Source organism: Siphateles boraxobius, unplaced genomic scaffold (genome assembly GCF_051911475.1).
Source record: "Siphateles boraxobius isolate OS27281-9 unplaced genomic scaffold, OSU_SipBor_1 130, whole genome shotgun sequence".
Classification (NCBI taxonomy): Eukaryota; Metazoa; Chordata; class Actinopteri; order Cypriniformes; family Leuciscidae; genus Siphateles; species Siphateles boraxobius.
Genome location: NW_027508734.1, coordinates 12,355,103 through 12,374,122, shown reverse-complemented (window position 1 = coordinate 12,374,122; position 19,020 = coordinate 12,355,103). Strand labels below are relative to the sequence as shown.

Below are 19,020 nucleotides of genomic sequence, written 5' to 3'. Positions count from 1 at the left end.
ATAGATATATTTTGAATGTATGAGTGTTTATTTATATGCAGTTTATAATTATTCATATATAAATGAATATATAAATGTATTCTTATTAGTGCCGGGGAACGATTAATCACAATGAATCGCATCCAAACTACAAGTTTGTGTTTACATTATGTGTGGGTACTGTGTATAATTATTTTGTATACATAAATACACACATATGCATGTATATATTTAAGAAATATTTCCAGTCCTTAGCCGCGTTTCCACTGTCGGGCCAGGGCCGGGCCAGGGCTAACAGCGAGCCAAGCCGGGCCACTGGCCTCGGGCCTCAAGCACCGGGCTTGTGTTTCCACTGTCGGGCCAGGGCCGACCCAGGGCTAACATCGAGCCGAGCCGGGCCACTGGCCTCGGGCCTCAAGCACCGGGCTTGTGTTTCCACTGTCGGGCCAGTACCCCCGCAGCGCTGCCATAAACCCCGCCCTTAACATGCCTTCCTGGATCGAACGTCATACAACCCCGCCCATGTCATACAATATTTAATTATTTATTTATTTTTAAGTTAGAAAGTTAGCATGTATATTAACTCACCGGCCGTGGCTGCTATAGTGTCCCGTCTTGTCTCGTCCGGGAAGCAGACACAGTCTGTCAGTTCAAAGCTAGACTAAAAACACATCTCTTTGACGTAGCATTCACATAACACTCTATAGACTTCTATAATTCAATATTAGGCTGCTTAGATTAGGTCAGCCGGAACTGGGAACACTTCCCTCGTATCCTGATGTACTCGTTACATCATAAGAAGAATGGCATCTACGCTAATTTTAGTGTCTTTGTTTATCCCGAGGTTATCCCGCAGCCTGCCGGATCCAGGCCGTTTCCAGATCTGACGAAGGACTTTCGCCTGGACCCGATGACAATGCAGTGCTGAAGTGCCAACTAGCCTCTCCCTATGGAGGATCCCTATACCACTCTACAGATAAAGCGTTGTGGAATTTTTCGGTTCGCTTACCTACCCAAAGTGATAAGATAAAATAAAATTCTGCATCAAAATTTATAGACAAGACAAGTAGTTTGTTTAGGCATGGTTTGTAAGGAATTACAAACCTGCGCACATATATTCAAACGCACATAACTATAGAATCAATTCTTAATGCGCATGTGAACGCCATCAGCGTCTATCACAGGTTCACGTTTAAAGTCTGTTTAGAGAGAACGGTGTCATCTTAGCGGCCCCTAATTTAATAACAAATGATCATTTAGACGGAAGTGAATCAATCAAAACTAACTTTGGCTGGAAAATGTTTTTTTTCAAGAACCACTATAAAACCAAACCAATCTCTGTTACCTTAAATTATATGTTTATCTCTGTAAAGCTGCTTTGAAACAATCTACATTGTTAAAAGCGCTATATAAATGAGGATGACTTGACTTGACTTGACTAACAGAAGGACGATGACCCAGCACACCCAGCACGTCCATCAAATCGAACCATGGAAAGTTCCTTCTGGGCTCCGCTTTTTCCATTGTGCGTTTTAATCGCCTTGTATTGCGGCCGCAACTTTTTTATTTTTTCCGAGCGTTGTTCGGCTAATACTTAGCTTAGCAAGTTCAGCAACGATGATAACATCCTCATTTCTGCACACACCGTCAAATTGACGTTGTACTCTTTCTTCTGCCAAAATGCTCAGAAGAGCTTAACGTGTTAGCCAGGGCTAACAGCGAGCCGAGCCGAGCCAGTGGCCTCAGGCCTTAAACACCAGGCTTGCGTTTCCACTGCTGGGCCAGTAGCCCCGCAACGCTGCCCGCAACGCTGCCCGCAACGCTGCCCTAAACCCCGCCCCTAACATGCCTTTCTGGATCAAACGTCATATAACCCAACCCATTTCAGCGGCTATTATGAATTTATTTACTTTTTAAGTTAGGAGGATAGCATGTATATTAACTCACCGGCCGTGGCTGCAATAGTGTCCGACTTGTCTCGCGAGTCGCCACTAACAGAGGGACGGTGACCCAGCACACCTTCCATCAAGTCGAACCATGGAAAATTTCTTCTCTGAGCTCCGCTTTGTCCATTGTGCGTTTTAATCGCCTTTTAAAATACTTCGCCCGGCACTTTTTTATTTTTTCCCGAACTTGAAGCGTTGGTCGCTGAATGCTTAGCTTAGAAAATTCAGCAACGATGTATTTTATAATGTCCTCGTTTCTTCACATGCCGTCAAACTGACGTTGTACCCTTTCTTCTGCCCAAATGTTTAGAAGAGCTTTGGTATCTTCGACAGACCAGTCAGTACAGGCGATTCTCCATTTCGAGCAGCGATTATTTTGCGCGAAATAAAAAAGTGAAATGTGCATCTTGCCGGCTTTGCCGCAGACCATAACTTTCCCTAACACCGATAAATTCCGCCTCTTACCTTGCCCACGCCTCTAGCCCGAGCTGGCCCGCTTTGGACCAAGGTATTCGACGGGCCAGAAATCCTGGCCGTTGGCCCTGAGTAGGCCCAGATCAAGCCCCGGAAGTGACAGTGGAAACACGACTGGCCCTGGCACGCACTAGCACGGCTCGGCCCTGGCCCGGCTGTGGAAACGCGGCTAGTGGAAACGCGACTGGCCCTGGCACGCACTAGCACGGCTCGGCCCAGGCCGGGCAGTGGAAACGCGGCTATTAACATAAGAAAGGTCTTCACACCTAACAGCCATCAGTGTTTCAGCTGTGAATGGCCATGACATTTTGCAGATTCCTGTGATTCCGTGTAGGCCAAGCATATGGGTATTTCTGGAAATTGTACTGTTCTCTGTAGCTCAGGTTTTTTTACGCATATATCCGGCAAACCTGAAATTACATGTAAGTTTACCATGGCCAGATATGACAAGATTCATCCCTTTTCATGCAGTACCTAATAATTTTTGTGATGTTTCCCTGGTCTCTAAATATTTAAACCACTGACCGAACCAGGTGAAAAAAAATCCTTAGCGTTGAGCCCTGCTGGAGCAGCTCTAAATATTCACTGTGCTATTAAATGAAAGACAAAATATGAGAGCAATGGAATGAACAGTGAAAGTAACAGAAGCTTTACAATACATTTTGAGCCAACAAATTAAGCCAACTAATTTGATTCATATTCTTTTGGGTTCTCTACCCAATATTTTTTTTAAATTACAAATACAATGAATATACAGGTGTTGGGTTTCCGCCTCCTTCTGGAAAAGGTGGTATCAGAGATATCCCTAGTATTTTCATAATGAGGTGATTGGTTATGTAACAGCAGTTCAGCTACTTCAGAAACACTGATAGTATCTGGTATGTACTCAACAGAGAACAATGTCAAGCATTGAGATATTGGCTGTTTAGAATTGTCTTATGACTTATGAGTTGAATGCCTGCAAAAGAAGCTTGATAATAACTATTAAACTGGTCATGCTCACCTGACTATCTCTTTAAGATTAAAAAAAAAGATTTTGCAGAAAATGCAGGTTTTAATAATCAAATCGCTTTTAAATATTTTATTTTTTATAGAATAATAAAATATATTTAATGGCAGCATCACTCAATTTATGCAACACCAATTCAATATTTTTTAGGTTAAACTGTACATATACTGTATAAATGAAGCAACATTTATTATATTTTATTATATTATTATATATTTTGTAACTGAGCACTATTTCACTATTACATTCTCAATCATTTTTAATGATATTTTTGCCTTCACTAGTTTCTGTAGTCAGATTTTTTTCAGACAGATACAAAAAAGTACAAATATGATGTCTCATATAATTATTTTAGAATAATTTAAAAATGTTGTTTAACCTAGTTTCATCTTAGTCACACTCCTGAAAAGCTCAAGTCAACTACTGAATAGATAAAAAATTTTTTGCATGAGTTAAAAAGGCGATTTGATTTATTCAGATACTCAAAAGAAGTGCAGTTTTTGCCCTGTACACCAAGAGAGACAAAGCAGAATAAAGAGCTACACTGATTACGTAACATGTTTGGCCTGATTATCTTGATTTTGACTGTTTGCGCAGCAATCTAAATCGGTTATATTATATAAAAACCTTCCAGAAGTCCAAAACTTCTGGTAGATGTGGTAAAAAAAAAGCAAAGAAAATAATCTCACCTGAAGGTGAATTGCAGTTGTCAAAGATGGTCTCAATTGTCTTTAGTCCAAGTGTAATTATAATTATGTCTAGTAAGACTAGTATGACCTCTTAAAAAAAAAAGAAAAAAAAGAAGTCAGCAGACAAGATCTTGATCAGTCTTGTCAGAAGAGTGTCAGCCACCCTGATTTCATTTCCAGAAGATAGACCTGCACCAGGTGAGCAGTGACACACCTCCAGATCACCAGCTATAAATACAGCTGCATTTGACAGGAGAGCTTCACCCAACAGATCATCTCTTTACTTCACCATGGGGAGCTTTGTTGACTGCTGCCGAGGTTTCTGGTGCAGGACCAAGAACCCTAACGTCCGGATCAGCCTGCCTGTGGTCTGCTTCGTGTGGCAGGTCGCCATGATCATCCTGTTTGGAGTGTTTGTGCGTTACAATGAAGAATCAGATGCGCACTGGTCTGAGCACAGACGTGAGAATAACATCACGAGTGACATCGAGAACGACTTCTACTATAGATACCCAAGTGAGTATTCATGTTTTACAGGGTTAGATACTGATAAGGCCATTAAAATCAGTTTATAGGTCAAATTTGTAATGAATAAAATAGATTTGTTGAGCTTTCGGTAGGTAGAAAATTACAGAAGTAGTGTTATATTTTTATCCATTAAACTTCTCAACCACTTTCCTCAGGTTTCCAGGATGTACATGTGATGATCTTTATGGGTTTCGGCTTTCTCATGACCTTCATGAAGCGCTACAGCTTCGGCGGGGTGGGATTCAACTTTCTCATCGCTGCCTTTGGTCTGCAGTGGGCTCTGCTCATGCAGGGCTGGTTCCACTCTCTGGACCCGATTGACGGCAAAATCAAGATCGGGGTTGAGAGGTACGTTTTGCACCTCACTATCTTTGAATAACTTCTTTTGATTCATTTATTTAAGGTCCTTGGTTACTCTTGCACATGAAGAATGTGCCATATGTGGCACCAGAGAGCCGTTTAAATCACCACATTGAAAATGTGACTTTCTTGAACAATGCATCAGAAGATGGTGACTTGTATGATAGGGCTGATATTCATAATTTTCCATCTTGCTTTCACCAGTCTCATCAATGCCGACTTCTGTGTGGCGGGATGTCTCATTGCATATGGAGCTCTCCTGGGAAAAGTCAGTCCAGTTCAACTGATGGTCTTGACGCTATTTGGCGTCACACTGTTTGCGGTTGAGGAATACATCATTCTTGATATTTTCCATGTGAGTAGCAGTGTTATTTTAGTATTATTTATATACTCAGAGCCAGTGGCGTGCACAGACCTCCTCAGGGGCAGGGGTGGAAGGACCAAAAAGGGCAAAAAAATGGTTTTCTTTTTTTTATCCTTGTTTTTCCTTGTATGAAAAGATGTTGATACAATTAGAATGCATAACATCAAACGAAAATAGAGAAATTATTATAATATTATTAAATATTATTTACTTTACCAAACAAAACAGTGAGAATCAAGAAGGTAATTATGAGGAATTCATGTTTAGTTTTGTTGATGTTGTAAATTGTATGTATGTATTATATGCATATAGCTCGCTATCATGAAATCAGTACCACTTTACAATAAGGTTTCATTAGTTCAATTTGTTAACATGAACTATTAATGAACAGCACTTCTACAGCATTTATTAATCTTAGTTAATATTAATTTCAGCATTTACTAAAACATTAAAATCAAAAGTTGTATTTGTTAACATTAGTTAATGCACTGACTGTGACATGACATAAACAATTAACAGGTGTATAACTATGATTAACAAATACAGTAACAAATGTGTTGCTCATAGTTAGTTCATGTTAGTTAATACATGAATAATAAACAAATGAACCTTATTGTAAAGTGGTATGAAATCAAAGATATAAATTCCTTACAATTTAGAGTTGGACATGGACTTAAGATTTCATTTCACTAGATGTATTTCCCCAAGCTAATAAAACTTCCCTTGGATAAAAACGAATGACATTGTCAGACTCAGAATGTGGCTGAAATCGAGTTATACTTTTATTTTAGTTAAGCATAATTTAACAGAAGTATGAGAACAACTTTTACAGAAGCATGGTAGGATAAATGCAACTTTCCCATATTAGCTTACTGTGCGTTCACACCGCCGCCGGCGAGAGCGGCAAAATTCGCTCTCGCCTCCCTGCCATCCAGTAGCAGATTTAACATTAAGTGACATGGGCATCTGACGCACAGAAGCCAATGGCACATGTCACTATGCGTTTTGGCACATCCGGTGGGACATCCGGTCTCCACTGGCATGTGCCAGTGGATATAGTGGCATTTGTCACTGACATTATTGGCATGTGCCAGTGGATATAGTGACGTGTCACTGACATTATTGGCATGTGCCAGTGGATAGTGACGTGTCACTGACATTATCGCGGAACACTGACACTGTCGCGGAACAGGTTGCCGTCTTGTGACACCTCAGTAGTGACTGACAGATGAGCTGAGCAGCTATACTGACGTAATTGTGAAACAAACGCCTGTTTTAGTGATCTTTTTTAAATTGGTGTCAATTAAACGTTTTAAAGTCAGTATTTTTCCTCTCAAACATATCAGTTTGTGACATTGCGACAGTTGAGGAACATCTACGGGTGGTGTATTTGTCATTTGTTTGAGTAGCAAGTACAGTAAGATGGTAGCAAAAGTTAAATAAATAAAAACGAGTAATCAGAGTCTGATGTCGATATAAATAATTAGTGGATAATTTATAATATATATATATATATATATATATATATATATATATATATATATATATATATATATATATATATATATATAATATATCAATATTATTGAGCTATAATTTATGTAAGTAAATTATTTACTAATTAATTTATAAAATATATTAAAAAGTATTTACTAATTTATAAAATATAAATAAATGATTTACTAATTATTTATATTGATATCAGACTCTGATTACTTTATGTTTTGCTTATACTCATCTTTTACAAATACATTTAAGGAATTATGTAATAAGAAATAAACTAATTTTTATAAATCTGAACATGCATTCCTTTTGTAGATGTCATAATTTCACATCTACATAATGCTCCTTTATACAGCGTCTATGCTACTGGAGTGTCATAACATACGGCGACATGTACCGCGACAATGGCACATGAAGCATCCATCGACAATTCACAAGTTTTATTGACACATGTCACAAGTTTTATTGGCACATGCCACTATCCACTGACACATGTCACAAGTTTTAGAGACTCTGATTACTCGTTTATTTAAATTAATTTTTTGCTACCTATCTTACTGTCTTACTCAAACAAATGAGAAATACACATAGCAAATACACCACCCGTAGATGTTCCTCAACCGTCGCAAGTTTTAGGTTATTTTGCGCTGGCCAGTGTGGACTTACTGACACCTACTGACGTGCATGCAGCTTCAAGCAAAAAATAAAGGTTACAGTAACGGATGCGACTGTTAATGCGCTATTCGTAGTAACTTCTGATGTTTCCTAGGATGGGCAGTTTGCGTGATCAACAACATTGGCATTACATATTTAACATTCAGTGGCTTATATGCCACTCAGATAGGATACTGATGTGTCACAAACTGACATGTTTGAGAAAAAAAAATACTGACTTTAAAACGTTAAATTGACATATATTTTAAAAAGGTCACTAAAATAGGTTATTTATATAGGCGTTTGTTTCAATATTACGTAAGTCTGCTCAGCTCATCTGTCAGTCACTACTGAGGTGTCACAATACGACAACCTGTTCCGCGACAGTGTAGTGTTCCGCGATAATGTCAGTGGCACGTCACTATCCACTGGCACATGCCAGTAATGTCAGTTTCACATGTCACTATCCACCAGGGGCGTAGAATTTAGTAGGGACGCTAGGGACGTGTCCCTACCAATATCCAGTGACACTGATTTGTCCCTAGCAATAATTTCGATCAAAAATGCTAATATTTTTATATATAACCACTGTTGCCAGTGTGTTTTGCGTAGTTCTTATTTTATTTAACCAGGAAACATCTAATTTAGATAAAAATCTCTTATAAGAGCGTTCTGAGAAAAATGCGCAAATCCTGGAACACAAACGGTTAATAGATCTGAGTCCCGCCTCCTGAACACACATTGCTAAACTGATTGGCTTTGTGTTTTCTTTCTAACTTGTGAGAGGCTGTAGCTACATTTGATTGTGCGAAGCGGCAATGCACCTCGAAGGAAACCTCCTCGATGCGGTAAACTAGGGAGTAATCTACAGTTCTGTGCACAAACATGCGGGGCAAATCGCGTCAAATGATTCGGGGACAGCTCCGTTTTTACAATATAATGTGTGACAATCGAAGGATAAGTGGCAAACATGTCGTTAGTGTTAGTGTGTGTGTGTGTGAGTGTGTTTGTGTGCGCGCGCGCAAAGAGCACTGAAAACATCACGGAGTAAACATCACTTAAATATCATAATAATGATCAGTTTTCCAAAAAAATGAAGAAAAGAAAGAAAATACCCAGAAGGACAGGATTTTCGTATATTGCCATTTTTGTAGGGACAAAGACAGAATGTCCACACAAAGATGGCAATTTCCGTAATCCTTGGGATTTTTTTTTGTTTTGAAAACAGCTTATAAATCATACTAAGTTTTTTTTGTGAAAACATCTTATAAATCATACTAAGTTTTTGTTTGTTGAAAATGCAGAAAGTTATCTGTGCTAGGGTTAGTGTAGGGGGATAGAATACACTTTGTACAGTATAAAATTTAAATCATTACGACTATGGAAAGTCCACATTAAACATGAAAACACAAAATTGTTTGGTCTGTTGAAATGAGAAGTCTGTTTGATCAAGTTGAAACCCTTGTCATCCCAGTCTCAGCTGAAGCTGAAATAAGTTTCATTGCTCTTAGGAGACTGAAAACATGGTTCAGAACAATGGCACAAGTTGTTGTGTGTTATGTCCAACAGGACAAACTGGACAGTAAGGATGTGAAAACAAATATGCTAAAAGTTAATTTCTGTTAACGGGATAGTTTCCTTAAAAAGTGAAAATTCTGTCATCATTAAGTTGTTTCAGACCAGTTTCTTTCTTCTGCTGACCACAAAAGAAGTTATTTTGAACAATGTTGGTAACTAGACAGTTCATGGGCCCCATTGACTTCCATAGTATTTTTTTTCTTACTATGGTTGTCAATGGGGTCCATCAACTGTCTAGTTACCAACATTCTTCAAAATATCTTCCTTATTGTTCAGTAGAAGAAGGAAATTTATAAGGGTTTAAAACAACTTGTGGGAGAGACCGAATTTTCATGTTGATGAACTATTCCCTTAACTATCCCTTTAATGACAGATACAGACATGTGTTTGGCTTCTTCAAAAAGCAAGGAACAAGACCGCATTGCACTATTGCACTGCACTATGAATGGAGGAAAGTTCAGTCTCTGTTAAACTCCCTTCTTGTCTTTAATATTTGTCCTAACATTACAGAATTCATTAACGTATTGTTAAGGTCAATATAGACTAAAAACCTTAATATTATCCTATTAATTTCCTGATTCCCCAGCTTCTGGGAATGTCCCCACCAATCTCAAAACCAAACCTACGCCCTTGCTATCCACTGGCACATGCCAGTGGAGACCGGATGTACCAATACGCATAGTGACATGTGCCATTGGCTTCTGTGTGTCAGATGCCCATGTCACTTCATTTAAAGGGGCTGCAGAGCAAACAAGCATGTCGATCGTTATTTTTGCAGAAAATTGATCGATGCAAAGAACTTAACAATTATAGTGACATGTTTGCTAACGAAATAAACCAATTAAAAGCCATTTGTGTGGTGTGGCTTTTGTGATCATGGTTAAGTTCTATTCTAATTTAGGCTACATTCCCGCAGAAAATCTTGCCTATAAATAGTGTTGCGCGCTTTCTTATAAAATTCAAATGATCAACCTCTCTCTCCTCTATTTTGCTTGGGAACTAATGTGGTCGGAACCAAAGTTTACAGGACTGCGTTCTCTGGAATCCTCTCAAACGGAGCACTTCTACATTCCGATTTGTTGCCGCCGAACCGCGTCATAGCTTATTAACATAAAGTTGACCTGATTTCAACTCTCCTCGCCGCTCTCAGCGTCCCATGTTACCGTCCAAGACGCGCCGCGCCGCGTTTATAAAACATATAAATAAAAACTAATATAAATTATTATTCATTTAAATTATTATAGTCTATCAATGATACTGAAAATAATAATAAAAAAAATATTTCAGTTTTAGTTTATTTGCAGTTATTAATTTTAGTGCTTTGAATAAAACAAAATGAGTCTTTCATCTAATACCGATATTTTATTTCAGCTTTATTTCAATTAAATAGATAGTTCAATCAAAAATGAAAATTCGGTCATCTTTTACTCAGCCTCAAGTTCTTCCAAACCTGTATGAATTTCTTCTTCTGCTGAACACAAAAGAAGATAGTTTGAAGAATATGAGTAACCAAATAGTTGATGGGCCCCATTGACTTCATAGTATGGGGAAAAACAATACCATGGAAGTCAATGGCTACCGTCAACTGTCTGGTTACTGACATTCTTCAAACTATCTTCTTTTGTGTTCAACAGAAGAAATGAACTCATACAGGTTTAGAACAACTTGAGGGTGTGTAAATAATGACAGACTTTACTTTTTTGGGGGGTTAACTATCCCTTTAACAAAAATATTTTTAGTTCTTGATGATAACCCTGGTGAGTAGCCATCATCCTGAAAATTTCTGCCTAGATCAAGAGATTTTATTAAATTGTTCTTGCATTTCACAGGCTCGTGACTCTGGTGGATCTATGGTCATCCACACTTTCGGAGGCTACTACGGTCTGACAATATCATGGATTCTTTACCGACCGAAGCTAAACCAAAGCAAGCATCTGGCTAGCTCTGTCTACCACTCTGATGTCTTTGCTATGATCGGTATGTTATGACTGAGTCCTTTTTATATGTTACACACCCTTGATAAAATCTTACATGAGCCGATTTTAAAAAATCCAGTCCTTTATCTAAAGACGTTTCTGTAACACTTTACAATACGGGTGCACTAATATGCATTAATTCATGATTAACTAATGCACAGATAATTATGAGTTAATGTATGATTCATGAAGAACTAAACCATTAATTAATTCTTACTGCATCAGCAACTAATAAAGAGTCTATATGATTAATAGATTAAGTAATACATGAATTGATATTAATTCAATGTGTCATTGTGTATTAATTCATTAATAACATATTTGATTAACTAATAGTGTAAATTAATGTGTTAATTACCACATTTAGTCAAAGCTATGCATTTCAACTACAGTTGTCTGCTTTAATTAATCATTAGCTAATAATTTGCAAAGGTATCATTATGTTATGACTTTACGTGTTGAGGCACATCATTATTAACTAGTCATTTAGTAATTGTAGTAATTTACACATGAATTTGCACTAACAAAGAAGTAATTAATCATGTATTAATGTGTACCTGTATTATCTGGAAGTTGAAATACAAGGCTTTGGCTCATTCTGGTAATTAACATATTAATTAACACTATTAGTTAAAAAAATGAGTTATTAGGGAATTTATTCACAATTACATATTTAATTAATAAAAATTCATGTATGAACTAATACATTAACCATACAGACTCTTAATTAGTTCCTAATGTGGTAATCATTAATGAATAGCTTAGACAATCATTATTTACACATTAATTCAGTATTATCTGTGCATTAGTTAAGCATGAATTAATGCTTATTAGTGCACCCGTATTGTAAAGTGTTGCCGACGTTTCTGTCAAAAGACTAGTCTGTGTTTCTGTCGTGTTTCATGCATGTCACAAGTCTAGTCTGTGTTTCTGTCTTGTTTCATGTTTAGCAGCTCCCCGTTATGTCTATTAGTCTGCCACAGGTGTTTCCTATTAGCCACACCCTATTTTTATCTTGTTAGCTCGTTTACCCTGGTATTTAAGCCTGTGTGTCTAGTTCAGTCTTTGTCGGTCCTTAATGTTGTTTGCTGGTTGTTCCGTTCCTGTGTTCTGTTCCTGAGTTTATGTTTGTATAGTCTGAGTTGTGTAAATAAGGTCAATCTGCAAATGGATCCTACTACCTTGTCTGCTTCAACCTCACGTGACAGAAGGACCGACCAAGCCATGGATCCAGCAGATTGTTGCTTTCCCCTCCGCCAGAATAAACACCTGATGGAGGATTATGTGAGAGACGTTTTTGAGTTTTGCCATGGGGTGAAGTTTAAGGACACGGACTTAAAGGACTTGTTTGGTCGGGGACTTAATACGTTTCTGTATTTCCTCATGCCTCACGATTACACTCTGGCACAATATATTGGGTTCGCCCTTTATTTAGTGGCTCACCATTTATGGTGGGCTTTGCAAGTGAGGAACCCCACAAGCTCACACTATTCCTGAAGCCTGTCATGGTTCATGTCATGCCCACAACGCCGGAGGCCGCTGCGGAGGAAGCTGTCCCTGTCCCTGAGGCCGCTGCGGAGGAAGCTGTCCCTGTCCCTGAGGCCGTTGCGGAGGAAGCTGTGCCTGTCCCTGAGGCCGTTGCGGAGGAAGCTGTGCCTGAGGCCGCTGCGGAGGAAGCTGTCCCTGTCCCTGAGGCCGCTGCGGAGGAAGCTGTCCCTGTCCCTGAGGCCGTTGCGGAGGAAGCTGTGCCTGAGGCCGCTGCGGAGGAAGCTGTCCCTGTCCCTGAGGCCGCTGCGGAGGAAGCTGTCCCTGTCCCTGAGGCCGTTGCGGAGGAAGCTGTCCCTGAGGCCGCTGCGGAGGAAGCTGTCCCTGTCCCTGAGGCCGCTGCGGAGGAAGCTGTCCCTGAGGCCGCTGCGGAGGAAGCTGTCCCTGAGGCTGCTGCGGAGGAAGCTGTCCCTGAGGCCGCTGCGGAGGAAGCTGTGCCTGAGGCCGCTGCGGAGGGCGCTCCTGAGTCGGTCCCTGAGCACGGCGCGGAGGACGCTTTTGAGGGTGTCCAGAAGCACGCCAGGGCTGCCCAGGAGGGCGAACTCAAGTTTGTCACTGAGCAGGCTGTGGGGGGCGTTCCTGAGCCTGTTCCTGAACTGTCTGGCCCGCACAGTTTGCTCCATTGACCTGGCCCTCCCACCTTCCCAAGAACGCCTCCGTTTCACCACCACCCTGGACGATATTCTGAGGAGCTCTTTAAGGGAGGGGGGGTTATGTCACAAGCGTAGTCTGTGTTTCTGTCGTGTTTCATGCATGTCACAAGTCTAGTCTGTGTATCTGTCTTGTTTCATGTTTAGAAGCTCCCCGTTATGTCTATTAGTCTGTCACAGGTGTTCCCTATTAGCCACACCCTCTTTTTATCTAGTTAGCTCGTTTACCCTGGTATTTAAGCCTGTGTGTTTAGTTCAGTCTTTGTCGTTCCTTAATGTTGTTTGCTGTTTGTTCCGTTCCTGTGTTCTGTTCCTGAGTTTATGTTTGTATAGTCTGAGTTGTGTAAATAAAGTCAATCTGCAAATGGATCCTACTACCTCGTTTGCTTCAACCTCACGTGACAGTTTCCTCTTACAGGGACTCTCTTCCTCTGGATGTTCTGGCCCAGTTTCAACTCTGCCATCTCACATCATGGAGATGGTCAACACCGGACGGCCATAAACACATACCTTGCTATGGCTGCCGCTGTACTGACTACATTTGCCATATCCAGCCTTTCAGCCAAGAAGGGAAAACTGGACATGGTAAGTTACAGCACTTCATTATGTCACAATTACGTCTGCAGCATCCTATCGGTTTCGTAATATTTCACCTTTTTTTTGCAACTTAGGTGCATATCCAGAATGCAACTCTGGCTGGGGGCGTCGCCATGGGATCAGCGGCCGAGTTCATGATCACACCCTACGGTTCTCTCATCGTGGGCTTCTTCTGTGGGATAATTTCCACGTTCGGCTACCTGGTGATCACTGTGAGTGTGACAGAAGAGCAGATTTGAGCGTCATTTGCACTCTGTGAACAGATTCATTTATACCTGCTTTTTCCCCCCATGCAGCCCTTCATGGAGAAGTACCTGAAGATTCAAGACACCTGTGGCATCCACAACCTGCATGCCATGCCCGGCGTCCTCGGAGGAGTTATAGGTGCCATCACAGCGGCTGCTGCCAGTGAAAGTGTCTATGGACGTGAAGGGTGAGAGTGACTGTCTACTTTCTATAAGTACACAATTTAATTTAAACATTTAAATCATACAAAGTTGATTTATTTGTAAAAGTAAAGTCAAATTATTTATATAGTGCTTTATACAATACAGATTGTTTTCAGGCAGCTTCACATTAAAGGTGCACCATCTAGCACTTAAAAACAAAACTGCGTGCATTTTGCAGAAGAAAATTGTTTTGGTTGTGCTTAAGCTCAGCGTGGATGAATATGGTTATTTCTCAAAACTAAAAGAGAGAGAAATATTATCCTACTGCTAATAAAACATTCACTACTGGGCTTACGTGATATAACCAGTTTAGATGGAAAGGATCTCAAACTGACTGATGATTTTACTGTAGCTTTATCCAACCCGATCTCACGGCAATTCGTACAAATTAGCCACCTTTTACTCACTCTTACCAATTGGTCGTGTGATAGACTTGCTTTACCCGTTAATAGACACCGTACTTCCTTGAAAATAAATTCCAGCACAATAGACACAATAGATAATGCTTTACCGTGAACTCTGTTAGTGAGCGACATATGTCAATATATCTGTTCAATAAAATACCTTACTCGCCTTACGAGTAATAAAAACGCCATATCCGCATTGCTTTTACAACTTTACAAATCCCTCAGTTCTCGCCATCTCCGAAAAGCCAATGTTGATTCTGGTTTTATTACGAGCTCCTTCTCTTTTGCCAGCAGACTCTCCATTGCTCTGCGTTTGTTTGAAACGAGTGATTCCCCGAAAGTTCGAGATTTAGTGTGATCCATGTCAACCTTTCTTGCTCGTTGTGACAATAACCCATTCCACTCACACACCATACACACGTCAAAGTAGATGGAGCAACTTTTCTCTATTTACGGAGATGATGTAAATATGACGCAAGGACGAGTGACATTCATTCATTCATGTATTGTTTAAGCACCGATAAACACAACAGCAGTTGAACCATAGTGCTGTACAAATAAGATAAAACAATGAAAGGAAACTATACAAAATAAAATCAGCCATTTAAAATGCCAAAGTAAATAAATAAGACTTCAATTTAGATTTAAACTCGTATGTACACAATTTCCCGCGAAAACTATCCTGCCCTGTCTAAAATATAGACACTAATAATATGCTTACCATAGTGAATCTGGGTTAGACAAAAACACGTTTTGGAAAAAGGTGAATGATGTATTATTTCAATTTTGTTAGTTTTGAACAAAAAAGTGACAGTGTACCTTTAATAAACTGTTTTAATATAGTTATCAATCATAAAAATGATTTGTTGTAAAGCGGATCTACACAAGACAATAGTTTCATTATTCAGCTCAGTGTAGTTTCAATTCAGTTTTATAAGTATGTCAGTGTTGCACAGTTCATCAATTATGAAACGCGGTCAGTTCAGCTGCAGTTCTACAGTGGCAATAGTGTCATTATTCAGAAATTCAGATTCAGTTTAGTTCAATGTTGCAAAGTTAAGTTTCATCATCCAGTTCAAATTTTGTTCTTATCCAAAAGCATCAGTGGAGTTAAATCGATAATATTACAGAATATTGATAGTCTTTTTGAATAGTAAAAGTGTGTATATGTTGCAGATACAAATCCTTGTCTTTTTCAGGTTGGTAAACACCTTTGGATTTCAAGGTAAATTTGCTGACAGGACACCTGCCACACAAGGAGGCTTCCAGGCAGCCGGTATTTTTGTTGCTATTGCTTTTGGAGTCGTAGGTGGAATTATAGTAGGTGAGCATAAAAAAATAAATAATTGCGATATACTGAAATACTGTCAATCCACACATAAGAATATAATGTAACAGCTGCACAATGTAATATATGTCAGTGTATTTTTTTTATTTGAGATTTAATTTTTGTATTTTCTGTTTTCATTTAAAGGTGCATTGTGTAATATTTCTATTGACAAAAATGCAATATAAGATCCATAACTATGTTTTTTTCAGTGGTGTATAAAGACCTTGCATAATGAACCGTTATGTTTTTAATACCTTAGAATGAGACATTTATATCTCCATAACCGCAGGTCCCCCTTATATTGAAATGCGCAGACATGTTTCTACAGTAGCCCTAAACGGACAAACGCGTTTCGTTACTATGTTGCTCTTCGTGCAAGGAAGCAAGCTTAGTTCAGCGAATAAAACACTGACACAATGATGAACAAGTAACAATAATATTCGCAATAACATATAGTTTTACTGAATAATTAAGTAAACATAATTTCTTAATTTATCCTTGTAAAGAAACCTCATTGCTGAACTGGCTACTCTCTGCTGTCTCAGACAATGACATACGGTATTTTCCTGTTGGCCACTGTAACTTTTGTTGGTTGCAATTCGTAACCTCACCACTAGATGCCACTAAAAATCACACACTGCACCTTTAATTAATTAGTATCCATAACCATATACATATTATTATGTGTATATATGTATATGTATATATATATATATATATATATATATATATATATATATATATATATATATATATATAATTACAGTTATTGTTTATTTTATTGCAAATAATAAATGTATTTTTTATGGTTTTAGTTAACTATAATAACTCTGGTATAATGTATATCCAGGTTGCATCCTGAGACTGCCATTCTGGGGAGACCCAGCAGATGATAACTGCTATGATGATGAGGTGTACTGGGAGGTGAGTTTGAATATGTATTTAATTGTTGCACAGCTAGGTCTAGGTGGCACTATAGAACACTATAAATGTGACAAGTAGCCTGGTTTATTGTGTTTAAAAAAAAAAAATTCTTCTTTTACAGCTGCCTGAAGATGAGGAGAGCATCCCTGCCATTCTAAAATACAACAGCCACATGGTCGACAAAAGTGCTGACAGGACGTAAGGATGTACTCCTATTCTCTTGATGTTATGTAAAGAGACACTATACTGTAACTAATTATATATAGAATATCCGATTGATTACAATATCAAATGTTTGTCATTCTATTTTGTTAAAAGTGTTTGTTGCATTCTATTACATCACCATGAGATGGCAGTACACACCACATAATAGAGTTTCAGCTTTAAGATCACAGCAACAGAATGTTCCAGTAACTGTGTAGTAGCATTTCAGTAAAGAAATAAATTACATCAACTCCATATTTATGCAAAATGACTAAGATGATGTGTCAGATTGACTGTTTTATATTTCTTTTCCTGTTTTACCTACCCATTTTTGAACGAATGGATTGTTTTAAAGGTCTTAAATATTTAGCCTATTTTATTTTTTCATCCTTCAGGTCAGATACTAACTTCTCTTTGGAACAAAGATAAGGCAAGAATGAAGGAATGCACAATGTCTTTATGACACAAGAAGATGAACCTGATCACATCATATTGGGACAAAATAAGATGAACCTGATCACATCATATTGGGACAAAATAATGATAATTAAGAGACCGAAAGAATCTCTCAGAAAGAAGAGAAACAACGTTCAGACTGTGATGAAGAGAATCTAGTCCCTGTAATACCTTTTGGAGGTATTGGTCTGCAAGGCTACAAGTGTCAGCTCTTAATTCAGTTTCAAGTCTGTGTGTTTTACAATCCTTAAATTAATTTAATCAAGATTCAACTAATGCATATTTCATAATTCAAAAGTACTACTAGTTCTAAAATTAAATTATATTCAGTTTCAATCATACTTTAAAAGAATTAATATTTACTGTACTTTATTATATTTGCTGTGTTTTCACAATTTTGATATGATTAATGTGTTAGCAATTTAGGCTATCTATAGTTATTTTCAAATGTGTACAGTGATGTGATATTGCTTCCTTCCTTGTATTTAGACTATTGTATGTCAAGAAATGAGAACTTTTGAGAGTTCAATGTGTCTGCAGATCATGTAGAATGATAGTAATATTATTTCTTTGGATTTTTTTAAATTATAAAGCTTTATATATTTGCCATTTTAAATATAATATTAAAAATATAAAAAGGCAATATTACAATCTTCAACTCATTGACTTTACATTGGTGTTCTTTGTTAAATGTTTGTTTGTTTGTTTGATTGATTAATTAACATTTTACGAATGGCAATACTGTACTTTATAATTTAACTAACTGTTGCTTTAATTCTTTCAAATATAAATGAAGGCAACTGTGCATCTTAATTTTCTGCCAAATGTCATTTGAAACCTCTCTTCTTTGACCAAATCACTTGTTTTCGAGTGTTTTAAAGTGCCATACTATACTTTTTCGAATATTACCTTTCATGCAGTGTGTAATATAGCTGTTTGTGAATGTAAAAGGTCTGCAGTTATTGTCTCTTGATTCAATTATGAATTGCTGAAACAAGTCCCCTGCAATTCCTGTCTCACTTCCTGTTACAAACCTTTGTAACAAATTCGTCTATGGTCATCATTGGCTGCCCAAAAACAATGTCTTCTTGGCCCCACCCTCAAACACTGTAGTTATAACTGAGACTGGAAGAGTTTGGTTCGTGTTGTCGACATGTTGAGAAGATGCTTTTCTGTGCTGTGAATCCAATTTGACGCCATTGTTACTGATCATATCGCTGTGTATCAAGTGCTGAGGAGCTGAAATTCAGATATGTTAATAGGCGTTTTCGTTTCTGATGCACTGTAAGCGGTAAACCAATCACAACAGACTGGGCCATCTGACCAATCAGAGCAGAGTAGGTTTATAACTATACTCTATTACATATAAAGGTTTTGACATGGACTTAAAATAATTTG

General features: G+C 38.3%; 1 protein-coding gene across 2 annotated transcripts; it reads left to right on the top strand.

The window, feature by feature from the left end:
• The first annotated feature begins 4,293 nt into the window (after positions 1 to 4,293).
• Positions 4,294 to 18,572, top strand: rhcga (Rh family, C glycoprotein a). 2 transcript variants are annotated; one of them, XM_077227925.1, is made up of 12 exons: positions 4,353 to 4,613; positions 4,781 to 4,973; positions 5,190 to 5,340; positions 10,914 to 11,061; positions 13,674 to 13,840; positions 13,927 to 14,064; positions 14,149 to 14,285; positions 15,908 to 16,032; positions 16,889 to 16,962; positions 17,084 to 17,160; positions 17,562 to 17,644; positions 17,680 to 17,741. In XM_077227925.1, exons 1-11 carry the CDS (start codon positions 4,388 to 4,390, stop codon positions 17,593 to 17,595), a joined length of 1,470 nt encoding a protein of 489 aa, XP_077084040.1. In that variant the 5' UTR covers positions 4,353 to 4,387; the 3' UTR covers positions 17,596 to 17,644; positions 17,680 to 17,741. The 2 variants fall into 2 exon arrangements, with proteins under 2 accessions (XP_077084039.1, XP_077084040.1); XM_077227924.1 differs by having other exon boundaries at positions 4,294 to 4,613; positions 17,562 to 18,572.
• Positions 18,573 to 19,020: the final 448 nt, after the last annotated feature.

Coding starts and splice junctions, on each gene's coding strand:
- rhcga (XM_077227924.1), top strand. CDS start 4,388: ATGGGGAGCTTTGTTGACTGCTGCCGAGGTTTCTGGTGCAGGACCAAG. Junction 4,974..5,189: donor ATCAAGATCGGGGTTGAGAG/GTACGTTTTGCA, acceptor TGCTTTCACCAG/TCTCATCAATGCCGACTTCT. Junction 5,341..10,913: donor TCATTCTTGATATTTTCCAT/GTGAGTAGCAGT, acceptor TGCATTTCACAG/GCTCGTGACTCTGGTGGATC.